Below are 25,138 nucleotides of genomic sequence, written 5' to 3'. Positions count from 1 at the left end.
CTCTGTATATGTTTATATAAGTAGTTGATCTCTCTCTTTGTTTATATACTTGGTAAGTCTCTCTATGTTCACATAAGTGGTTGATCTCTCTCTCTGTTTATATAAGTGATTGATCTCTCTCTCTCTCTCTCTGTTTATATAAGTGATTGATCTCTCTCTCTCTCTCTATGTTTACATAAGTGGTTGATCTCTCTCTCTCTCTATGTTTACATAAGTGGTTGATCTCTCTCTCTCTCTCTCTGTTTATATAAGTGATTGATCTCTCTTTCTCTCTGTTTATATAAGTGGTTGATCTCTCTCTCTGTTTATGTAAGTGGTTGATCTCTCTCTCTGTTTATGTAAGTGGTTGATCTCTCTGTTGTTTATATAAGTGATTGATCTCTCTCTATGTTTATATAAGTGGTTGATCTGTCTGTTTATATACTGGGTGATCTCTCTCTCTGTTTATATAAGTGGTTGATCTCTCTCTCTGTTTATATAAGTAGTTGATCTCTCTCTCTCGCTCTCTGTTATATAAGTGTTTGATCTCTCTCTATGTTTACATAAATGTTTGATCTCTCTCTCTCTCTGTATATGTTTATATAAGTAGTTGATCTCTCTCTTTGTTTATATACTTGGTAAGTCTCTCTATATTTATATTAGTGGTTGATCTCGCTCTCTGTTTATATAAGTGATTGATCTCTCTCTCTGTTTATATAAGTGGTTGATCTCTCTCTCTATGTTTATAAGTGGTTGATCTCTCTCTCTCTCTCTGTTTATATAAGTGGTTGATCTCTCTCTCTCTGTTTATATAAGTGATTGATCTCTCTCTCTCTATATATATATATATATGTTTATATAAGTAGTTGATCTCGCTCTCTGTTTATATAAGTGGTTGATCTCTCTCTATGTTTATAGAAGTGGGTCAAATCAAATCAAATCATCAAATCAAATCTCTCTCTCGCTCTCTGTTTATATAAGTGATTGATCTCTCTCTCTGTTTATATAAGTGGTTGATATGTTTATATAAGTGGTTGATCTCTCTCTCTGTTTATATAAGTGGTTGATCTCTCTCTCTCTCTCTGATTATATAAGTGGTTAATCTCTCTGTATGTTTATATAAATGATTGATCTCTCTCTATGTTTATATAAGTGGTTGATCTCTCTCTCTATCTTTATATAAGTGGTTGATCTCCCTCTCTCTGTTTATATAAGTGATTGATCTCTCTCTCTCTATATTATATATATATATATGTTTATATAAGTAGTTGATCTCGCTCTCTGTTTATATAAGTGGTTGATCTCTCTCTATGTTTATAGAAGTGGTTGATCTCTCTCTGTTTATATAAGTGATTGATCTCTCTCTATATATATATATGTTTATATAAGTAGTTGATCTCGCTCTCTGTTTATATAAGTGGTTGATCTCTCTCTATGATTATATAAGTGGTTAATCTTTCTCTGTTTATATAAGTGATTGATCTCTCTCTCTATATATATGTTTATATAAGTAGTTGATCTCTCTCTCTGTTTATATAAATGGTTGATCTCTCTCTGTTTATATAAGTGGTTGATCTCTCTGTTTATATACTTGTTCATCCCTCTGTTTAAATAAGTGGTTGATCTCTCTGTTTATATAAGTTTGATCTCTCTCACTCTCTCTCTTTATATAAGTTGTTGATCTCTCTCTCTCTGTTTAAGTGGTTGATCTCTCTGTTTATATAAGTGGTTGATCTCTCTCTGTTTATATAAGTGGTTGATCTCTCTCTATGATTATATAAGTGGTTAATCTTTCTCTGTTTATATAAGTGATTGATCTCTCTCTATATATATATGTTTATATAAGTAGTTGATCTCTCTCTCTGTTTATATAAGTGGTTGATCTCTATCTATGTTTAAAAGTGGTTGATCTCTCTCTGTTTATATACTTGGTTGATATCTCTCTCTATGTTTATATAAGTGGTTGATCTCTCTGTTTATATAAGTCGTTGATCTCTCTCACTCTCTCTCTTTATATAAATTGCTGATCTCTCTCTCTGTTTAAGTGGTTGATCTCTCTCTGTTTATATAAGTGGTTGATCTCTCTATGTTTATAGAAGTGGTTGATCTCTCTCTCTAACTTTATATAAGTGGTTGATCTCCCTCTCTCTGTTTATATAAGTGATTGATCTCTCTCTCTCTGATTATATAAGTGGTTGATCTCTCTCTCTGTTTATATAAGTGGTTGATCTCTCTCTATGATTATATAAGTGGTTAATCTTTCTCTGTTTATATAAGTGATTGATCTCTCTCTCTATATATGTTTATATAAGTTGCTGATCTCTCTCTCTGTTTAAGTGGTTGATCTCTCTATGTTTATATAAGTGGTTGATTTCTCTCTCTCTGTTTATATAAGTGGTTGATCTCTCTCTCTGTTTATATAAGTGGTTGATCTCTCTCTCTGTTTATATAAGTGGTTGATCTCTCTCTCTCTCTCTGTTTTATATAAGTGGTTGATCTCTCTGTATGTTTATATAAATGATTGATCTCTCTCTATGTTTATATAAGTGGTTGATCTCTCTCTCTATCTTTATATAAGTGGTTGATCTCCTCTCTCTGTTTATATAAGTGATTGATCTCTCTCTCTATATATATATGTTTATATAAGTAGTTGATCTCGCTCTCTGTTTATATAAGTGGTTGATCTCTCTCTGTGTTTATAGAAGTGGGTCAAATCAAATCAAATCATCAAATCAAATCTCTCTCTCGCTCTCTGTTTATATAAGTGATTGATCTCTCTCTCTGTTTATATAAGTGGTTGATCTCTCTCTCTCTCTCTCTCTGTTTATATAAGTGGTTGATCTCTCTCTCTGTTTATATAAGTGGTTGATCTCTCTCTCTCTCTCTCTCTGTTTATATAAGTGGTTGATCTCTCTGTATGTTTATATAAATGATTGATCTCTCTCTATGTTTATATAAGTGGTTGATCTCTCTCTCTATCTTTATATAAGTGGTTGATCTCCCTCTCTCTGTTTATATAAGTGATTGATCTCTCTCTCTATATATATATATATATATATATGTTTATATAAGTAGTTGATCTCGCTCTCTGTTTATATAAGTGGTTGATCTCTCTCTATGTTTATAGAAGTGGTTGATCTCTCTCTGTTTATATAAGTGATTGATCTCTCTCTATATATATATGTTTATATAAGTAGTTGATCTCGCTCTCTGTTTATATAAGTGGTTGATCTCTCTCTATGATTATATAAGTGGTTAATCTTTCTCTGTTTATATAAGTGATTGATCTCTCTCTCTATATATATGTTTATATAAGTAGTTGATCTCTCTCTCTGTTTATATAAGTGGTTGATCTCTATCTATGTTCCTAAAAGTGGTTGATCTCTCTCTGTTTATATACTTGGTTGATATCTCTCTCTATGTTTATATAAGTGGTTGATCTCTCTGTTTATATAAGTCGTTGATCTCTCTCACTCTCTCTCTTTATATAAGTTGCTGATCTCTCTCTCTGTTTAAGTGGTTGATCTCTCTCTGTTTATATAAGTGGTTGATCTCTCTATGTTTATAGAAGTGGTTGATCTCTCTCTCTAACTTTATATAAGTGGTTGATCTCCCTCTCTCTGTTTATATAAGTGATTGATCTCTCTCTATGATTATATAAGTGGTTGATCTCTCTCTGTTTATATAAGTGGTTGATCTCTCTCTATGATTATATAAGTGGTTAATCTTTCTCTGTTTATATAAGTGATTGATCTCTCTCTCTATATATATTTATATAAGTTGCTGATCTCTCTCTCTGTTTAAGTGGTTGATCTCTCTATGTTTATATAAGTGGTTGATTTCTCTCTCTCTCTGTTTATATAAGTGGTTGATCTCTCTCTCTGTTTATATAAATGGTTGATCTCTCTCTATGTTTATATAAGTGGTTGATCTCTCTCTCTGTTTATATAAGTGATTGATCTCTCTCTCTCTCTCTCTCTGTATATGTTTATATAAGTAGTTGATCTCTCTCACTCTCTCTGTTTATATAAGTGGTTGATCTCTCTCTGTTTATATAAGTTTGATATTTCTCTGTTCCTATAAGTGGTTGATCTCTCTCTCTCTCTCTGTTTATATAAGTGGTTGATCTCTCTATGTTTATATAAGTGGTTGATCTCTCTCTGTTTATGTAAGTGGTTGATCTCTCTGTTTATATACTTGGTTCATCCCTCTGTTTAAATAAGTGGTTGATCTCTCTCTATGTTCCTAAAAGTGGTTGATCTATCTCTGTTTATATACTTGGTTGATATCTCTCTCTATGTTTATATAAGTGGTTGATCTCTCTCTGTTTATATAAGTGGTTGATCTCTCTATGTTTATAGAAGTGGTTGATCTCTCTCTATGTTTATATAAGTGGTTGATCTCTCTCTCTAACTTTATATAAGTGGTTGATCTCCCTCTCTCTGTTTATATAAGTGATTGATCTCTCTCTATGATTATATAAGTGGTTGATCTCTCTCTGTTTATATAAGTGGTTGATCTCTCTCTGTTTATATAAGTGGTTGATCTCTCTATGTTTATATAAGTGGTTGATCTCTCTCTGTTTATAGAAGTGATTGATATCTCTCTGTTTCTATAAGTGGCTGATCTCTCTCTGTTTATATAAGTGGTTGATCTCTCTCTATGATTATATAAGTGGTTAATCTTTCTCTGTTTATATAAGTGATTGATCTCTCTCTATATATATATATAAGTTGCTGATCTCTCTCTGTTTAAGTGGTTGATCTCTCTGTTTATATAAGTGGTTGATTTCTCTCTCTCTCTCTGTTTATATAAGTGGTTGATCTCTCTCTCTGTTTATATAAGTGATTGATATCTCTCTGTTTATATAAGTGGTTGATCTCTCTATGTTTATATAAGTGGTTGATCTCTCTCTGTTTATGTAAGTGGTTGATCTCTGTTTATATACTTGGTTCATCCCTCTGTTTAAATAAGTGGTTGATCTCTCTCTATGTTCCTAAAAGTGGTTATCTATCTCTGTTTATATACTTGGTTGATATCTCTCTCTGTTTATATAAGTGGTTGATTTCTCTCTCTCTCTGTTTATATAAGTGGTTGATCTCTCTCTCTGTTTATATAAGTGGTTGATCTCCTCTCTCTGTTTATATAAGTGATTGATCTCTCTCTGATAATATAAGTGGTTGATCTCTCTCTCTGTTTATATAAGTGGTTGATCTCTCTCTGTTTATATAAGTGATTGATCTCTCTCTCTATATATATGTTTATATAAGTAGTTGATCTCTCTCTCTGTTTATATAAATGGTTGATCTCTCTCTATGTTTATATAAGTGGTTGATCTCTCTGTTTATATACTTGGTTCATCCCTCTGTTTAAATAAGTGGTTGATCTCTATCTATGTTCCTAAAAGTGGTTGATCTCTCTCTGTTTATATACTTGGTTGATATCTCTCTCTGTTTATATAAGTGGTTGATCTCTCTCACTCTCTCTTTATATAAGTGGCTGATCTCTCTCTCTGTTTAAGTGGTTGATCTCTCTCTGTTTATATAAGTGGTTGATCTCTCTCTGTTTATAGAAGTGGTTGATCTCTCTCTGTTTATATAAGTGGTTGATCTCCCTCTCTCTGTTTATATAAGTGGTTGATCTCTTTCTCTATGATTATATAAGTGGTTAATCTTTCTCTGTTTATATAAGTGATTGATCTCTCTCACTATTTATATATAAGTAGTTGATCTCTCTCTCTGTTTATATAAATGGTTGATCTCTCTCTATGTTTATATAAGTGGTCGATCTCTCTCTGTTTATATAAGTGATTGATCTCTCTCTCTCTCTCTCTCTGTATATGTTTATATAAGTAGTTGATCTCTCTCACTCTCTCTGTTTATATAAGTGGTTGATCTCTCTCTGTTTATATAAGTGATTGATATTTATCTGTTCCTATAAGTGGTTGATCTCTCTATGTTTATATAAGTGGTTGATTTCTCTCTCTCTGTTTATATAAGTGGTTGATCTCTCTATGTTTATATAAGTGGTTGATCTCTCTCTGTTTATGTAAGTGGTTGATCTCTCTGTTTATATACTTGGTTCATCCCTCTGTTTAAATAAGTGGTTGATCTCTCTCTATGTTCCTAAAAGTGGTTGATCTATCTCTGTTTATATACTTGGTTGATATCTCTCTCTATGTTTATATAAGTGGTTGATCTCTCTCTGTTTATATAAGTGTTTGATCTCTCTATGTTTATAGAAGTGGTTGATCTCTCTCTATGTTTATATAAGTGGTTGATCTCTCTCTCTAACTTTATATAAGTGGTTGATATATAAGTGATTGATCTCTCTCTATGTTTATATAAGTGGTTGATCTCTCTCTGTTTATATAAGTGGTTGATCTCTCTATGTTTATAGAAGTGGTTGATCTCTCTCTTTGTTTATATAAGTGGTTGATCTCTCTCTGTTTATATAAGTGGTTGATCTCCCTCTCTCTGTTTATATAAGTGATTGATCTCTCTCTATGATTATATAAGTGGTTGATCTTCTCTCTGTTTATATAAGTGGTTGATCTCTCTCTGTTTATATAAGTGGTTGATCTCTCTCACTCTCTCTGTTTATATAAGTGGTTGATCTCTCTCTCTCTCTCTCTCTCTGTTATATAAGTGGTTGATCTCTCCTCTGTTTATATAAGTGGTTGATCACTCTCTGTTTATATAAGTGGCTGATCTCTCTCTGTTTATATAAGTGGTTGATCTCTCTCACTCTCTCTGTTTATATAAGTGGTTGATCTCTCTCACTCTCTCTGTTTATATAAGTGGTTGATCTCTCTCACTCTCTCTGTTTATATAAGTCGTTGATCTCTCTCTGTTTATATAAGTGGTTGATCTCTCTCTATTCATATAAGTGGTTGATCTCTCCTCTGTTTATATAAGTGGTTGATCACTCTCTGTTTATATACGTGGCTGATCTTCTCACTCTCTATGATTATATAAGTGGTTAATCTATCTCTGTTTATATAAGTGATTGATCTCCCTCTCTGTTTATATAAGTGGTTGATCTCTCTATGTTTATATAAGTGGTTGATCTCTCTCTCTATCTTTATATAAGTGGTTGATCTCCCTCTGTTTATATAAGTGGTTGATCTCTCTGTTTATAGAAGTGGTTGATCTCTCTGTTTATATAAGTGGTTGATCTCTCTATGTTTATATAAGTGGTTGATCTCTCTCTCTATCTTTATATAAGTAGTTGATCTCGCTCTCTGTTTATATAAGTGGTTGATCTCTCTCTATATATATATGTTTATATAAGTAGTTGATCTCTCTCTCTGTTTATATAAGTGGTTGATCTCTCTCTGTTTATATAAGTGATTGATCTCTCTCTATATTTATATAAGTAGTTGATCTCTCTCTCTGTTTATATAAGTGGTTGATCTCTCTATATGTTTATATAAGTGGTTAATCTCTCTCTGTTTATATAAGTGATTGATCTCTCTCTCTATATATTATATAAGTAGGTTGATCTCTCTCTGTTTATATAAATGGTTGATCTCTCTCTCTATGTTTATATAAGTGATTGATCTCTCTCATCTCTCTGTTTATATAAGTGGTTGATCTCTCTCTCTGTTTATATAAGTGGTTGATCTCTCTCTGTTTATATAAGTGGTTGATCTCTCCTCTGTTTATATAAGTGGTTGATCACTCTCTGTTTATATATGTGGCTGATCTCTCTCTGTTTATATAAGTGGTTAATCTCTCTCTGTTTATATAAGTGGTTGATCTCTCCTCTGTTTATATAAGTGGTTGATCACTCTCTGTTTATATATGTGGCTGATCACTCTCTGTTTATATATGTGGCTGATCACTCCCTCTGTTTATATAAGTGGTTGATCTCTCCCTCTGTTTATATAAGTGGTTGATCACTCTCTGTTTATATAAGTGGTTGATCTCTCTCTGTTTATATAAGTGGTTGATCTCTCTCTGTTTATATAAGTGGTTGATCTCTCCCTCTGTTTATATAAGTGGTTGATCACTCTCTGTTTATATATGTGGCTGATCACTCTCTGTTTATATATGTGGTTGATCTCTCTCTATGATTATATAAGTGGTTAATCTCTCTCTGTTTATATAAGTGATTGATCTCTCTCTATATATATACGTTTATATAAGTAGTTGATCTCGCTCTCTGTTTATATAAATGGTTGATCCTCTCTCTATGTTTATATAAGTGATTGATCTCTCTATCTCTCTGTATATGTTTATATAAGTGGTTGATCTCTCTCTATGATTATATAAGTGGTTAATCTCTCTCTGTTTATATAAGTGATTGATCTCTCTCTCTATATATACACGTTTATATAAGTAGTTGATCTCTCTCTATGTTTATATAAGTAGTTGATCTCTCTCTCTGTTTATATAAGTAGTTGATCTCTCTCTTTGTTTATATACTTGGTAAGTCTCTCTATGTTTATATTGGTGGTTGATCTGTCTGTTTATATACGTGGGTGATCTCTCTCTCTCTCTCACTCTCTCTGTTTATATAAGTCGTTGATCTCTCTCACTCTCTCTGTTTATATAAGTCGTTGATCTCTCTCACTCTCTCTGTTTATATAAGTGGTTGATCTCTCTCTGTTTATATACTTGTTTGATATCTCTCTCTATGTTTATATAAGTGGTTGATCTCTCTCTTTTGTTGATATAACAGGTGATCTCTCTCTCGATATATGTTTATATACGTTGTTGATCTCTCTCTATGTTTATATAAGTGGTTGATCTCTCTCTATGTTCCTAAAAGTGGTTGATCTCTCCCTGTTTATATAAGTGGTTGATCTCTCTCTGTTTATATAAGTGTCTGATTTCTCTCTCTCTGTTTATATAAGTGGTTGATCTCTCTCTGTTTATATAAGTGGTTGATCTCTCTCTGTTTATATAAGTGTCTGATTTCTCTCTCTCTGTTTATATAAGTGGTTGATCTCTCTCTATGTTTATATAAGTGGTTGATCTCTCTGTTTATATAAGTGGTTGATCTCTCTGTTTATATAAGTGGTTGATCTCTCTGTTTATATAAGTGGTTGATCTCTCTGTTTATATAAGTGGTTGATCTCTCTGTTTATATAAGTGGTTGATCTCTCTATTTATATAAGTGGTTGATCTCTGTTTATATAAGTGGTTGATCTCTCTCTGTAAGTGGTTGATCTCTCTCTGTTTATATAAGTGGTTGATCTCTCTCTCTCTGTTTATATAAGTGGAAAATCTCTCAGTATGTTTATATAAGTGGTTGATCTCTGTTTATTTAAGTAGTTGATCTCTCTCTATTTATATAAGTGGTTGATCTCTCTCTGTTTATATAAGTGGTTGATCTCTCTCTCTCTGTTTATATAAGTGGAAGATCTCTCAGTATGTTTATATAAGTGGTTGATCTCTCTGTTTATTTAAGTAGTTGATCTCTCTCTATTTATATAAGTTGTTCATCCCTCTCTGTTTATATAAGTGGTTCAACTCTATGTTTATTTAAGTGGTTGATCTCTCTTTCTGTTTATATAAGTGGTTGATCTCTCTCTCTGTGTTTATATAAGTGGTTGATCTCTCTCTCTATCTATGTTTATATAAGTGGTTGATCTCTCTTTCTGTTTATATAAGTGGTTGATCTCTCTCTCTGTGTTTATATAAGTGGTTGATCTCTCTCTCTATGTTTATATAAGTGGTTGATCTCTCTTTCTGTTTATATAAGTGGTTGATCTCTCTCTATGTTTATATAAGTGGTTGATCTCTCTATGTTTATATAAGTGGTTGATCTCTCTCTATGTTCATATAAGTGGTTGATCTCTCTCCCTCTGTGTTTTTATAAGTGGTTGATCTCTCTATGTTTATATAAGTGGTTGATCTCTCTATGTTTATATAAGTGGTTGATCTCTCTCTATGTTCATATAAGTGGTTGATCTCTCTCCCTCTGTGTTTTTATAAGTGGTTGATCTCTCTCCCTCTGTGTTTTTATAAGTGGTTTATCTCTCCCCCTCTTTGTTTATATAAGTGGTTGATCTCTCTCCCTCTGTGTTTTTATAAGTAGTTGATCTCTCTCCCTCTGTGTTTTTATAAGTGGTTGATCTCTCTCTCTCTGTTCATATTATTGAAGCACAGTGACTTTACTGGTAACTGTAGTAACAGTGGACATGGCGATAGGAGCTGGCTGCCACACCTGTCTGCAACTACACCTCCCCACCTACACTCCCCTCTCCTCCTGAACTACACTCCCCCTTCTCACCATCTAAACTCCCCCTCCACTCCAACTACACCTCCCCTCGTCCCCAACTACACTCCCCCTCCTCCCCAACTACACCTCCCCAACTACACCTCCCCACTCCTCCCCAACTACACTCCTCCCCCAACTACACTCCCCCTCCTCCCCAACCACACATCCCCAACCCTTCCCAACTACACTCCCCCTCCTCCCAAACTACACTCCCCCTCCTCCCCAACTACACTCCCCCTCCTTCCCAACTACACTCCCCCTCCTTCCCAACTACACTCCCCCTCCTTCCCAACTACACTCCCCCTCCTTCCCAACTACACTCCCCCTCCTTCCCAACTACACCCCCCTCCTTCCCAACTAAACTCCACCCTCCTTCCCAACTACACCTCCCCAACTCCTCCCCCAACTACACCTCCCCACTCCCCCCAACTCCTCCCCCTCCTCCCCAACTACACTCCCCCTCCTCCCCAACTACACTCCCCGTCCTCCCCAACTACACTCCCCCTCCTCCCCAACTACACCTCCCCTCCTCCCCACCTACACTAACCTCTTCTCCTGAATAACACTCCCCCGTCTCACCATCTACACTCCCCCTACACTCCAACTACACCTCCCCCAACTACACTCCCCCTCCTCCCCAACCACACATCCCCCACCCTTCCCAACTACACTCTCCCCCCAACTCCTCTCCCCTCCCCCCAACTACACTCTGCCCTCCTTCCCAACTACACCTCCCCACTCCTCCCCAACTACACCTCCCCAACTACACCTCCCCCCCCAACTACACTCCCCCTCCTCCCCTCCAACTACACTCCCCCTCCTCCCCTCCCCCAACTACACTCCCCCCCCCTCCCCAACTACACTCCCCCCTCCTCCCCAACTACACTCCCCCTCCTTCCCAACTACACTCCCCCTCCTTCCCAACTACACTCCCCCCTCCTTCCCAACTACACTCCCCCTCCTCCCCAACTACACTCCCCCTCCTCCCCAACTACACTCCCCCCCTCCCCCCAACTACACTCCCCCTCCTCCCCAACTACACCTCCCCAGTCCTTCCCAACTACACTCCCCCCACATCCAGTCCACATGTCTGACCATGCATATGAGAGGTCAAACATGTTACATAGGTGACATCACAACGCACAGCATGGGTCATCACAACGCAGTGAGGATGGAATGGAGAGAAGCCAGCCTCAGCCCAGGGATAACCAGGGAGGAAGAGGAGGAGGAGGACGAGGAGGAAGCAGCAGGCAGGTATGGAGGTGAGGAAGCCATCATCAGTAACAGAGCTGTTCCCTCCCGATACTTTACTGCATGTATATAGCAATAGGTTTTCTTTGTCAAAGTCTTCACACCATAGCAAGTTAAACAGTGAATCCTATAATACACTCTCAGCAGAAATGGATATAGTGGTAAAAGAAGACGTGTCTCACCTAAGATAGCGGTTGGCACAAAGGGATCTGTTCATAATCCCCAAACAAGTGCGGAAGTTGGAGGAAGAGGAGAGAAAATAGCAGTAAATAAAAGCATTTAAGAAAAGAGGAGAGCTAAACACCAGAGCAAAGTGAATGTGATTGTAGATAGGAGAAGGAAGAGGAGAAAGAGGAGGAAGAGGAAGAGGAGGTGGCAGAGGAAGAGGAGGAAGAAGGGAGAGGACGAAGAGGTAGAGGGGGAGAGAGGGAGGGGGAGAGGAAGAGGGGAGGAAGAAAAGGGAGAAGAGGAAGAAGAGGAGGAAGAGGAAGGAGGAGGAGGGGGAAGAAGAGGTAGAGGAGGAGGAGGAGGAGGAGGAGGAAAAAGAAGAGGAAGAGGAAGAAGAGGAAGAAGAGGAGGAAAAAGAAGAGGAAGAGGAAGAAGAGGAAGAAGAGGAGGACGAGGAAGAAGAGGAGGAGGAAGAGAAAGACAAAACAATACAATCTTATAGCAGGAGACAGAAGAACTGCTAAACGCAGAGAGATAGAAGACCAAACACACGTTGAACAGTAGGCTAGAAATATAGTACATTCACACACAGATGATGTTTGTTATAATGCATAGACTTCCGATTCATTTCAATCAATCAAAAACACATTATTGATGCAACAAACACACATGGGACTAAAGCTAAACTTAAGTTAGCTATCATTTCACCAACCACTGACTTGTACTCTCCGCTATCTACAGTGATCATAGTATATCAGAATGGTGCAGACCAGAGGTGGAGTAAAGGTGTGTTTACCTGGGTAGTAGGACTTGAGAAGCGTTGTGCTGAGAGTATTAGACTTATTCAGGGTGAAGGAGGAAGGGGACGACGCAGCTGGAGACAGAAAGCAAACTATCAATATACAGTCTGAACAGAATCATAGGACCAGAACATATCATAGTACCAGAACATATCATATCATAGGACCAGAACATATCATATCATAGGACCAGAACATATCATATCATAGGACCATAACATAACATATGACCAGAACATATCATAGGACCATAACATATCATAGGACCAGAACATATCATAGGACCATAACATAACATAGGACCAGAACATATCATAGGACCATAACATAACATATGACCAGAACATATCATAGGACCAGAACATAACATATGACCAGAACATAACATAGGACCAGAACGTATGGGACCAGAACATATCATATCATAGGACCAGAACATATCATATCATAGGACCAGAACATATCATACCATAGGACCAGAACATATCATGGGACCAGAACGTATGGGACCAGAACATATCATATCATAGGACCAGAACATATCATAGAACCAGAACATAACATAGGACCAGAACATATCACAGTACCAGAACATAACATAACATAGGACCAGAACATATCACAGTACCAGAACATAACATATCATAGGACCAGAACATACCATAGAACCAGAACGTATGGGACCAGAACATATCATGGGACCAGAACATAACATAGAACCAGAACATAACATAGGACCAGAACATATCACAGTACCAGAACATAACATAACATAGGACCAGAACATACCATAGGACCAGAACATATCATAGAACCAGAACATAACATAGGACCAGAACATATCACAGTACCAGAACACAACATAACATAGGACCAGAACGTATGGGACCAGAACATATCATATCATAGGACCAGAACATATCATAGGACCAGAACATAACATAGGACCAGAACATATCATAGGACCAGAACATAACATATCATAGGACCAGAACAGAAATAACACAAATCATCAGATAAGCAGATTCATAACACAGTACATAGTAATGTATAGTGATACATGTCATATATTTCATTTGTCAGTGCTGAACACTAGGAAGGAGAAGTCAAAGAGCCAAACAACAATACAGTCAGAGTTTTGGACATGACTCTTGACCATGTCATCTGGGACCAACACCATCTGGGACCAACACCATCTGGGACCAACAACATATCATCTAGGACCAACAACATATCATCTAGGACCAACAACATCTAGGACCAACACCATCTGGGACCAACACCATCTAGGACCAACACCATCTAGGACCAACACCATCTAGGACCAACACCATCTAGGACCAACATCATCTGGGTCCAACACCATCTGGGACCAACACCATCTAGGACCAACATCATGTTATCTAGGATCAACACCATGTCATCTAGGATCAACACCATCTAGGACCAACACCATGTCATCTAGGACCAACACCATACAGAACCGACACCATGTCATCTAGGACCAACACCATCTAGGACCAACACCATCTAGTACCAACACCATGTCATCTAGGACCAACAACATCTAGGACCAACACCATCTAGGACCAACACCATGTCATGTAGGACCAACACCATCTAGGACCAACACCATGTCATCTAGCACCAACACCATCTAGGACCAACACCATATAGAACCAACACCATGTCATCTAGGACCAACACCATATATAACCGACACCATGTCATCTAGGACCAACACCATCTAGTTCCAACACTATATAATCTAGGATCAACACCATGTCATCTAGGATCAACACCATGTCATCTAGGATCAACACCATGTCATCTAGGACCAACACCATCTAGGACCAACACCATGTCATCTAGGACCAACACCATGTCATCTAGGACCAACACCATCTAGGACCAACACCATGTCATCTAGGACCAACACCATCTAGGACCAACACCATGTCATCTAGGACCAACGCCATGTCATCTAGGACCAACACCATCTAGGACCAACACCATGTCATCTAGGACCAACACTATGTCATCTAGGATCAACACCATGTCATCTAGGACCAACACTATGTCATCTAGGATCAACATCATGTCATCTAGGACCAACACCATGTCATCTAGGATCAACACCATGTCATCTATGTCCAACACCATGTCATCTAGGACCAACACCATCTAGGACCAACACCATGTCATCTAGGACCAACACCATCTAGGACCAACACCATCTAGGACCAACACCATCTAGGACCAACACCATCTAGGACCAACACCATCTAGGACCAACACCATGTCATCTAGGACCAACACCGTGTCATCTAGGACCAACAACATGTCATATTTTACCAACACCATCTAGGACCAACACCATGAAGGACCAACACCATGTCATCTAGGACCAACACCATCTAGGACCAACACCATCTAGTACCAACACCATGTCATCTAGGACCAACAACATCTAGGACCAACACCATCTTGGACCAACACCATGTCAATCTAGGACCAACACCATCATCTAGGACCAACACCATCTAGGAAAAATATAGAACCAACACCATGTCATCTAGGACCAACACCATCATCTGGACCAACACCATCTTTCCAACACTATATAATCTAGGATCAACACCATGTCATCTAGGACCAACACCATGTCATCTAGGATCAGGACCAACACCATGTCATCTAGGACCAACACCATCTAGGCCCAACACCATGTCATCTAGGACCAACACCATCTAGGACCAACACCATCTCTAGGACCAACACCATCTAGGACCAACACCATTTCATCTAGGATCAACACCATTTCATCTAGGACCAACACTATGTCATCTAGGACCAACACCATCTAGGACCAACACCATACCATCTAGGACCAACACCATACCATCTAGGACCAACACCATCTAGGACCAACACCATCTAGGACCAACACCACACCATCTAGGACCAACACCATCTAGGACCAACACCATCTAGTACCAACACCATCTAGTACCAACACCATGTCGTATACAGTGTTTGCTCAACTAAAGGTTTTGAGATTATGCTGTGGGGTTTATAGGTCATTTGTGGTTTAGTACGGTACCCTGCGTCACAGCGTCAATGCTACAGACCACCACAAGGGGGAGTTAGAGCACTGATTATGCTGGAAAATACTCTATTAAAATTAATGTAAGAGGCAAGTGGAATGGGGAAAAGAGAGCATTCAGAGGTCAAGAAAGCGCCTGGGATTGGTCTTGATTATTCAATGAGATTTTTATTTTCACTGAATCTCTGTTTGGGTATTGGTTAGACTGTAATTAGGGTGTGGAAATGTTTGGATCATTTTGCTCTTACTGTAGTACTCTAGTCAACTCTCGACCCGTCACGTTGTACAGCACCATTGTGGGCTATTAGCAGGTCAATAGATACTTTGCGCAAGGCAACTGATCAGCATGAAAAACTTTGCAGCTGGGGCCTCTCGAGTGGCGCAGTGGTCTAAGACACTGCATCGCAGTGCAAACTGCATCGATACCCGTGCCGGCCACGACCGAGAGACCCATGAGGCGACGGTGGGCTTCTGGTTTCTCTCCCTCTAAAAACAGAAATAATTCATTCTAAATAACAAATTAGCTTTATTTACAAATTAGTAACATTGTCTCATCTCATGTTCAAGAACGGCCTTTTTCCTCGCTCACTTTTGGTTATTTGTAAACAAAATAATCTCCAAAATGTAGTTACTTTTTAAAAACTCTTAGAAAGTTGGTTGCAATTTCAGTTTAATCCCCAGAAAAGACCGAACAAATAATACAACAAATATTGTGGTTAAACTCAAATATACTAATTGATAAAAAAAATTACTTTATCATTTGGAACTTTTAACAACTAGAAGAAAGAAAAATTATCATTATTATTAACTGTTTTCACAAGCGTAGCAGGCTGTGATTTCTGCAAACAATGTCTCTAGGACGGGCAGCAGGACAATAGACTTTTTCCTTTTATTCAGATTACACTGACTTTCAGTTATTTGAAAACGAAATCTCTAAAATATTGTTATTTTTTTTAAACAAGAACTTGAAAATGAGATGGTGAACTCTGCAAAACAACATTTTCAGTCCGAGAACGAGAAATGACTGTAATTAATACAGTAATTAATACAGTACATTCAATACATTGGAATACAAAATAAGCCATCCATCCACCCAACTATGAGCCGGAGCTGAGAGGAGCTGAGAGGATCACCAAAACTAAAGGTATTTTGGTTTCAGTGCATTTTCTTTAAGATGAACACCATGTCACACATCAGAGGACTGAGTTAAAGGGATGACTAACTTGTCTAACACTCAGGATCAGGATTTTGGAACCGGGACATGGGGTGAGGAATTGAACTTCTTAGAGGTATGTCAATTTCAAAACAGTCACATTTTAACAGACAGTCAGTTGAGGTCAAAGCTTAAGTGTCTGTTCAGGGGCGTCATTTCCTACCGAGCGGTGGAAGACGACTAATGCCAGAGAGGGGTAGAAGGGTCTAATCAGGGTGGCCTGGGTCAGATTATACGGGGTCATGATCAGGCTCCAAGGCCTAGCCCCAGACAAAGCTGTTAGAGACTGAGTTGGTAAAAGGTTTTAAGGATTAGGGTGAAGTGTTTTTCAACAATAACGTATACAGTAGAGTCATTCCACCAAATGGGTGCCTTTGATATTTTAAGTAGAAATTGTGCACCAAAACTGAATTTTAATTTTAAAAGCCTGTTACATTAAATTAAGTGCACTTTAATAAAGATCGCATGGATACATATGCCAAGAGTTTGCAAAGCTGTCATCAAGGCAAAGGGTGGCTATTTGAATAATCCCAAATATATTTTGATTTGTTTAACACCTTTTTGGTTACTACATGATTCCATATGTGTTATTTCATAGTTTTGATGTCTTCACTATTATTCTACAATGTAGAAAATAGTAAAAACAAAAGAGAAACCCTGGAATGAGTAGATGTTCTTAAACTTTTGACCGTCTGTCCCTCATTTTAAAGTCAACTCTGTTTTGTGAACGGAATTATATTTTTTTATACGAATGAAACCAACTTTTAAAATATTTTTTAAAAAAAAACATTGAACATCTAATAGTCAAATCAAAATGTAAAAGCGGATGAAACTGGTTCTACTCTTTTTGGTCATTTTCTGGTATTTTGCGGTGGAAAACTGAGCGGGTCAAGCAGAACAGTTACCCATTGTCATGCTGGTATGAATAAGTCCGGAGACAGGCACAGCAATGCGTAATAGTTTCTTTTTTATTATACCCAAATTACGGCGTGCCATGTAAAGGCATGGGGACGAAACCTAAACAAACACTATACAAAACACCGGGTAGAAACCCTAACAAAAGAGGAGTACCTTGAATAAATAACACAAGGGCACAATGATTAACACACGGGACGAGACCCCGTAATCATCTGCGCAAACCACATTTTGCACGAAAAACCCAAAACACACAGCACAGGTACTCACACGAACCAACGGACAGTGCAACAATAATGGACAGGACACTGGTAAACCAAGGACACACTTATACAAGTACTGATCAGTGGGAATAGGGGCCAGGTGTGCGTAATGAAAGTTCCGGTGGGATCCGTCCCATAGATAGACAGAAATGTTTTAACAAAACCCTTTTTTGTGTGAAGCATTGATTTACACTGTTGGACACAACTCCCATTACTCTAGTCACAATTTATGGATTTAAGATGAAATGGTAAAACCTGTTACCCTGTAACTTTTCTTTGGCACTTACTATTGTATATATATTTTTATTTAACCTCTCTTGACATGTTTTTATGATGATGTATGAACTTTATAAAAACATTTTTTTAAATGAGGTAATATCAACATTATTATTATTTTTTGACCAAGTAGAAGTAGAAATGTTGGACACAACAAGCTCCCATTACTCAGGTGGATTTATGGGATTTAAGATAAGATATTTTATTGATACGATTGATTTTCAAAAAAGGAAAGAAAAGGGCAATCAAAGTCTGAAGGTACGTCATTTTCAACTTACTTCTCCCATTGAGTGTGAGGGTACACTCACTCCTGGTGTTGAGGGTTTGGCTGTGTGTGTCCATGAACGACAAGGCCTCGTCACAGTTTGTCCCCTGCACCGTATAACTCTTATCCATAGAGTTAACCATCACTGTCATCTCCTGTCGTGTACTGCTCAACGTCTCTTTACGCTTCTTAGCCAGCTTCCTGTTTAGGAGGAACACAAGACAAACAACAACAAATTAATAATTAATCAATAATCAATTAATCAATCATTATAATATCCTGCTTTGTAATGCTCAATTACGCTTCTTAGCCAGCTTCCTGTTTAAGAGAAAAGAAAAGACCAACAACAAAGATTTTTAGTTAAAACAGAGATGTTAGAGATGACTCATACCTGGAAAGACATTGAAGGATTGGGTAGAAAAGACTGTGCTGAAGAGAGAGAAGTTAAATTCATTTGAAACTTTTTCCTCCCAATTCGAGCCAAGCAATCCGATCCATACCCTTTACCATCTAATTCATTTGGCAAGGCTTTGTGTTGTGAAGGTAGATACATCAGCGGGCCTGACGATAGTCAATTAGTCAGTGAATCTGGGGGTAGAGAAAGCAATAATAGAGTTTGTTTGCCTCAAGAAACAACTTGCTTTCAGGACCTCCTCCTGAAAAAACACGAGTCTGGAACAAAATAACGCTATTTTGTGAAGATAATACACATTTGGGATGTCTTTGTACTGGAGGCTTTTTGGGCCTCCTTCAGGCCAATTCAACTCAATGCAGTCTGTAACAAAACAACTACCTTATATTCAGACAAACATATACTTTGTGCACATTGAAAATAGATGGAAAAAGGGAGCCAGACCAGATTAAGCAGTGAATGTGTGTCGGGCCTCAGCATGGTACTCTACTCCATAGAGCCTCATCACGGTACTCTACTCCATAGAGCCTCATCACGGTACTCTACTCCATAGAGCCTCAGCACGGTACTCTACTACATAGAGCCTCATCACGGTACTCTACTCCATAGAGCCTCATCGCGGTACTCTACTCCATAGAGCCTCATCGCGGTACTCTACTCCATAGAGCCTCATTACTCTACTCCATAGAGCCTCATTGCAGTAGTCTACTCCATAGAGCCTCAGCACGGTACTCTACTCCATAGAGCCTCAGCACGGTACTCTACTCCATAGAGCCTCATCGAGCCTCCATAGAGCCTCATAGAGCCTCATCACGGTACTCTACTCCATAGAGCCTCATCACGGTACTCTACTCCATAGAGCCTCATCGCACGTAGTCTACTCTACCTCAGCACGGTACTCTACTCCATAGCCTCATCGCGGTAGTCTACTCCATAGAGCCTCATCACGGTATCTACTCCATAGAGCCTCATCTAGTCTACTCCATAGAGCCTCATCACGGTACTCTACTCCATAGAGCCTCATCACGGTACTGTACTCCATAGAGCCATAGAGCCTCATCACGGTACTCTACTCCATAGAGCCTCATCACGGTACTCTACTCCATAGAGCCTCATCGCGGTACTCTAGAGCCCATAGAGCCTCAGCACGGTACTCTACTCCATAGAGCCTCATCGCGGTAGTCTACATGGAGCCTCAGCCTCACTCCATAGAGCCTCATCGCGGTACTCTACTCCATAGAGCCATCATACTGAGCCTCATCACGGTACTCTACTCCTCATCACGGTACTCTACTCCATAGAGCCTCATACTCTACTCCATAGAGCCTCAGCACGGTACTCTACTACTCATCATAGAGCCTCATCACGGTACTCTACTCCATAGAGCCTCATCACGGTACTCTACTCCATAGAGCCTCACTCATTACTCCATAGAGCCTCATCACGGTACTCTACCTCAGCACGGTACTCTAGAGCCTCATCGCGGTACTCTACTCCATAGAGCCTCAGCATCTCTACTCCATAGAGCCTCATCACGGTACTCTACTCTACTCCACTATAGAGCCTCATCACGGTACTCTACTCCATAGAGTCATCACGGTACTCTCATCTCTACTCCATAGAGCCTCATCACGGTACTCTACTCCATAGAGCCTCATCACGGTACTCTACTCCATAGAGCCTCATCAGCCTCAGCTCTACTCCATCCTCATCACGGTACTCTACTCCATAGAGCCTCATCACGGTACTCTACTCCATAGAGCCTCATCTACTCCATAGAGTCCATAGAGCCTCATCACTCCATAGAGCCTCATCAGGTACTCTACTCCATAGAGCCTCATCACGGTACTCTACTCCATCGAGCCTCATCATTCATCACGGTACTCTACTCCATAGAGCCTCATCGCGGTACTCTACTCCATAGAGCCTCATCGCGGTACTCTAATAGAGCCTCATCACGGTACTCTACCCCATAGAGCCTCATCACGTCACGGTACTCTAATAGAGCCTCATCACGGTACTCTACTCCATAGAGCCTCATCGCGGTACTCTACTCCATAGAGCCTCATCACGGTACTCTACTCCATAGAGCCTCAAATCACGGTACTCTACTCCATAGAGCCTCAGCACGGTCTACTCTACTTCCTCATCGCGGTACTCTACTCCATAGAGCCTCATCGCGGTACTCTACTCCATAGAGCCTCATCACGGTACTCTACTCCATAGAGCCTCATCGCGGTACTCTACTCCATAGAGCCTCATCACGGTACTCTACTCCATAGAGCCTCATCACGGTACTCTACTCCATAGAGCCTCATCACGGTACTCTACTCCATAGAGCCTCATCGCGGTACTCTACTCCATAGAGCCTCATCGCGGTACTCTACTCCATAGAGCCTCATCACGGTACTCTACTCCATAGAGCCTCAGCACGGTACTCTACTCCATAGAGCCTCATCACGGTACTCTACTCCATAGAGCCTCAGCACGGTACTCTACTCCATAGAGCCTCATCGCGGTAGTCTACTCCATAGAGCCTCATCGCGGTACTCTACTCCATAGAGTCTAGTCCAGTGATACATTTAAACTAAAGTTATCAAAATAGAGAAAAATAGAAATGCTCTCTCCTATTCAACCAGAAACAATACAGTATTGACCTGCCTGAACCTCTCTCTCCTATTCAACCGGCAACAATACAGTATTGACCTGTCTGTTCAAGTCCTCATTCTACAACACAATGCAGTTCACGGTCAATTTAAGGCTTCTGCATTGTGTCGCTGTATGTAATTATACTTACCAACAACATGCTCATAATGTGTTCCTCTGACCTTTAACCTCTCTCTCTCTCTCTCTCTCTCACCAATTCAAAACAGCTTGGTCGTGATCATACATAACAATCTACAGCTGCTAGTTACTGCTATTGCTAGTGGCTCGGGGGGAGGAATCTGTGTAAGAATGAACTATCCCCGTCTTCCTACTGCTTCCAAACACTTTATCAGTGGCTGTCTCAGTGTGACCCTGATATGTATTTGACTAGGGTGTTTGTCACAAATGACACCTTATTCCCTATATAGTTCACTACACATAGAGCTCTGCTTCAAAAGTAGTGTACTATACAGGGAATGGGGTGGTGTTAGGGACGCGTGGTAGAAGCCTGCCTGACGGGACACACTGTGGGGGCTAATGACTCTCCTGCTGTGTTGTTTTGTCAAATCTCTGTTTGTTCAATTTAGACCCTGTCTCGTGCCATATGGTCTCACCAGAGCCCCACCACCATGCCCCCACCACCAGGCCCCCACCCCCACCAGGCCCACACCATGCCCCCACCACCATGCCCCCACCACCATGCCCCCACCAGGCCCCCACCACCAGGTCCCCACCACCATGCCCCCACCAGGCCCCCACCACCAGGCCCCCACCACCATGCCCCCACCAGGCCCCCACCACCAGGCCCCCACCACCAGGCCCCCACCAGGCCCCCACCACCAGGCCCCCACCACCAGGCCCCCAGTACAGTGTCCTGGACTGGAACCTCAGGCCAGTCACCAGGCCCCCATACAGTACTGTGTCCTGGACTGGAACCAGGCAGTCACCAGCAGATACAGTACTGTGTCCTGGGCTGGAACCTCAGGCAGTCACCAGCAGATACAGTACTGTGTCCTGGACTGGAACCTCAGGTCAGTCACTCAACAGATACAGTACTGTGTCCTTGACTGGAACCTCAGGTCAGTCACTCAGCAGATACAGTACTGTGTCCTGGACTGGAACCTCAGGTCAGTCACTCAGCAGATACAGTACTGTGTCCTGGACTGGAACCTCAGGTCAGTCACTCAGCAGATACAGTACTGTGTCCTGGACTGGAACCTCAGGTCAGTCACTCAGCAGATACAGTACTGTGTCCTGGACTGGAACCTCAGGTCAGTCACTCAGCAGATACAGTACTGTGTCCTGGACTGGAACCTCAGGTCAGTCACTCAGCAGATACAGTACTGTGTCCTGGACTGGAACCTCAGGTCAGTCACTCAGCAGATACAGTACTGTGTCCTGGACTGGAACCTCAGGTCATGTCACTCAGCAGATACAGTACTGTGTCCTGGACTGGAACCTCAGGTCAGTCACTCAGCAGATACAGTACTGTGTCCTGGACTGGAACCTCAGGTCAGTCACTCAGCAGATACAGTACTGTGTCCTGGACTGGAACCTCAGGTCAGTCACTCAGCAGATACAGTACTGTGTCCTGGACTGGAACCTCAGGTCAGTCACTCAGCAGTACTGTACTTAGCTACAGTACTGTACTGAAAATAAAAACTAATAGAAGCAGTAAAAAATAACATAGGTTTGGTTAATTCAATTCAGTCTTATTTGGGGGAAAAAATGCACATTTAAAAAAAAAAAAAAAAAAAAAAAAAAGGATGATTTTGAAATAGACTGAATTGATAATTGAAACTTCAAGGTTGGATGACACAGCCAAACAAAAGTAGAAAATATGGTTGGAACCTACAATAACACCGCCCTTATCAGCCAACATGTCTGTGACACAGTGGCAGCTGAATGGAGTCCTTGGTCTGTTACAACATGTCTGTGACACAGTGGCAGCTGAATGGAGTCCTTGGTCCCAGACCTTTGTCAAGCACTTCGTCTCCCATCGTTCAGCAGACAAAGAGCTTTGGAAATGAACACTTTTCAAGGTTGTTTTGATTTGTGTGCTGGTAAATAATTGGATGTTACGAGACGCAATGAGGCAGCTGCGGTTTTACACACACACACACACACACACACACACACACACACACACACACACACACACACACACACACACACACACACACACACACACACACACACACACCACAGGAGGCTGGTAGCACCTTAATCGGGGAGGGCCCGGGCTCGTGGAAACGGATGGAGTGGAATGAGTGGAAAAGGCATCAAATGCATGGTTTCCATGGTTTCCATGGTTTCCATGTGTTTGATACCATTCCCATTTACTCCCGTTCCAGACTTTACTATGAGCTGTCCTCCCCCTCAGCAGCCTGCTGTCACACACACATACACACACACTGAGCTGAACAATAGCTTCATGTTAGAGATTGCCATTGTGTGCTTAGTATACACACATTCAATGGAGTCCTCATAAACTAGTAGAGTCCTCATAAACTAGTAGAGTCCTCACAAACTAGTAGAGTCCTCACAAACTAGTAGAGTCCTCATAAACTAGTAGAGTCCTCACAAACTAGTAGAGTCCTCATGAACTAGTAGAGTCCTCATAAACTAGTGGAGTCCTCACAAACTAGTAGAGTCCTCACAAACTAGTAGAGTCCTCACAAACTAGTAGAGTCCTCATAAACTAGTGGAGTCCTCATAAACTAGTGGAGTCCTCATAACCTAGTGGTCCTGATACACTAGTAGAGTCCTCACAAACTAGTAGAGTCCTCACAAACTAGTAGAGTCCTCATAAACTAGTAGAGCCCTCACAAACTAGTAGAGTCCTCATAAACTAGTAGAGCCCTCATAAACTAGTGGAGTCCTCATAAACTAGTGGAGTCCTCATAACCTAGTGGTCCTGATAAACTAGTAGAGTCCTCATAACCTAGTAGTCCTGATAAACTAGTAGAGTCCTCATAACCTAGTGGTCCTGATACACTAGTAGAGTCCTCATAAACTAGTAAAGTCCTCATAAACTAGTAGAGTCCTCACAAACTAGTGGAGTCCTCACAAACTAGTGGAGTCCTCACAAACTAGTAGAGTCCTCATAAACTAGTAGAGTCCTCACAAACTAGTAGAGTCCTCACAAACTAGTAGAGTCCTCATAAACTAGTAGAGTCCTCATAACCTAGTGAAGTGGTTAGTCTGATGGAAGCATACAGAGACTTAACAACAGTAATATCTCCTTAAAGTGTACACTTGTGCAATACTCGTTCTCTTGCTTCCACCACATTTCTTAAACCAGTCATTTCCTTTCAAATCAGTAAAGGGAGGAAGGAGAGAGAATTGGGACGTAGCTACAGATTTCTGTGGAGGGCGTTTATATTTATTGGTATGAAATAAAAACCACTGTGTGTGTGTCAATGTTATTATAATAAACTAAAACTGAAACTAAAACGAATCATGAAAAAAAACAAGTTAGTGATCTGAAATAAAATCATTAACAAACACGTTTTGAAAAACAAACTATACTGAAACTAATTTAAAGGTGAACTCAATGAGATTACGTCGAGGCACATTTGAGTGGTAAGACTAAAGAAACCACACCAGCAGCA

At 40.0% G+C, this 25,138-nt stretch overlaps 1 protein-coding gene across 2 annotated transcripts in view; it reads right to left on the bottom strand.

The window, feature by feature from the left end:
* Positions 1-25,138, bottom strand: part of LOC112238841 (receptor-type tyrosine-protein phosphatase mu-like) — a 503,654-nt gene that overhangs the window by 129,504 nt on the left and 349,012 nt on the right. Inside the window, exons 18-20 of one of the 2 annotated variants that reach the window (XM_042308178.1) lie at positions 18,480-18,667; positions 12,425-12,502; positions 11,643-11,669 (exon numbers count right to left, since the gene is read on the bottom strand). In XM_042308178.1, the coding sequence (XP_042164112.1) occupies positions 11,643-11,669; positions 12,425-12,502; positions 18,480-18,667 (293 nt within the window). The remainder of the gene's footprint in view (positions 1-11,642; positions 11,670-12,424; positions 12,503-18,479; positions 18,668-25,138) is intronic. The other variant, XM_042308179.1, reaches the window with a different exon arrangement.

This window comes from Oncorhynchus tshawytscha, linkage group LG28 (genome assembly GCF_018296145.1).
Source record: "Oncorhynchus tshawytscha isolate Ot180627B linkage group LG28, Otsh_v2.0, whole genome shotgun sequence".
NCBI lineage: Eukaryota > Metazoa > Chordata > Actinopteri > Salmoniformes > Salmonidae > Oncorhynchus > Oncorhynchus tshawytscha.
Note: the sequence above shows the minus strand (reverse complement) of the source record. Positions and strands in the feature narration are given on the sequence as shown.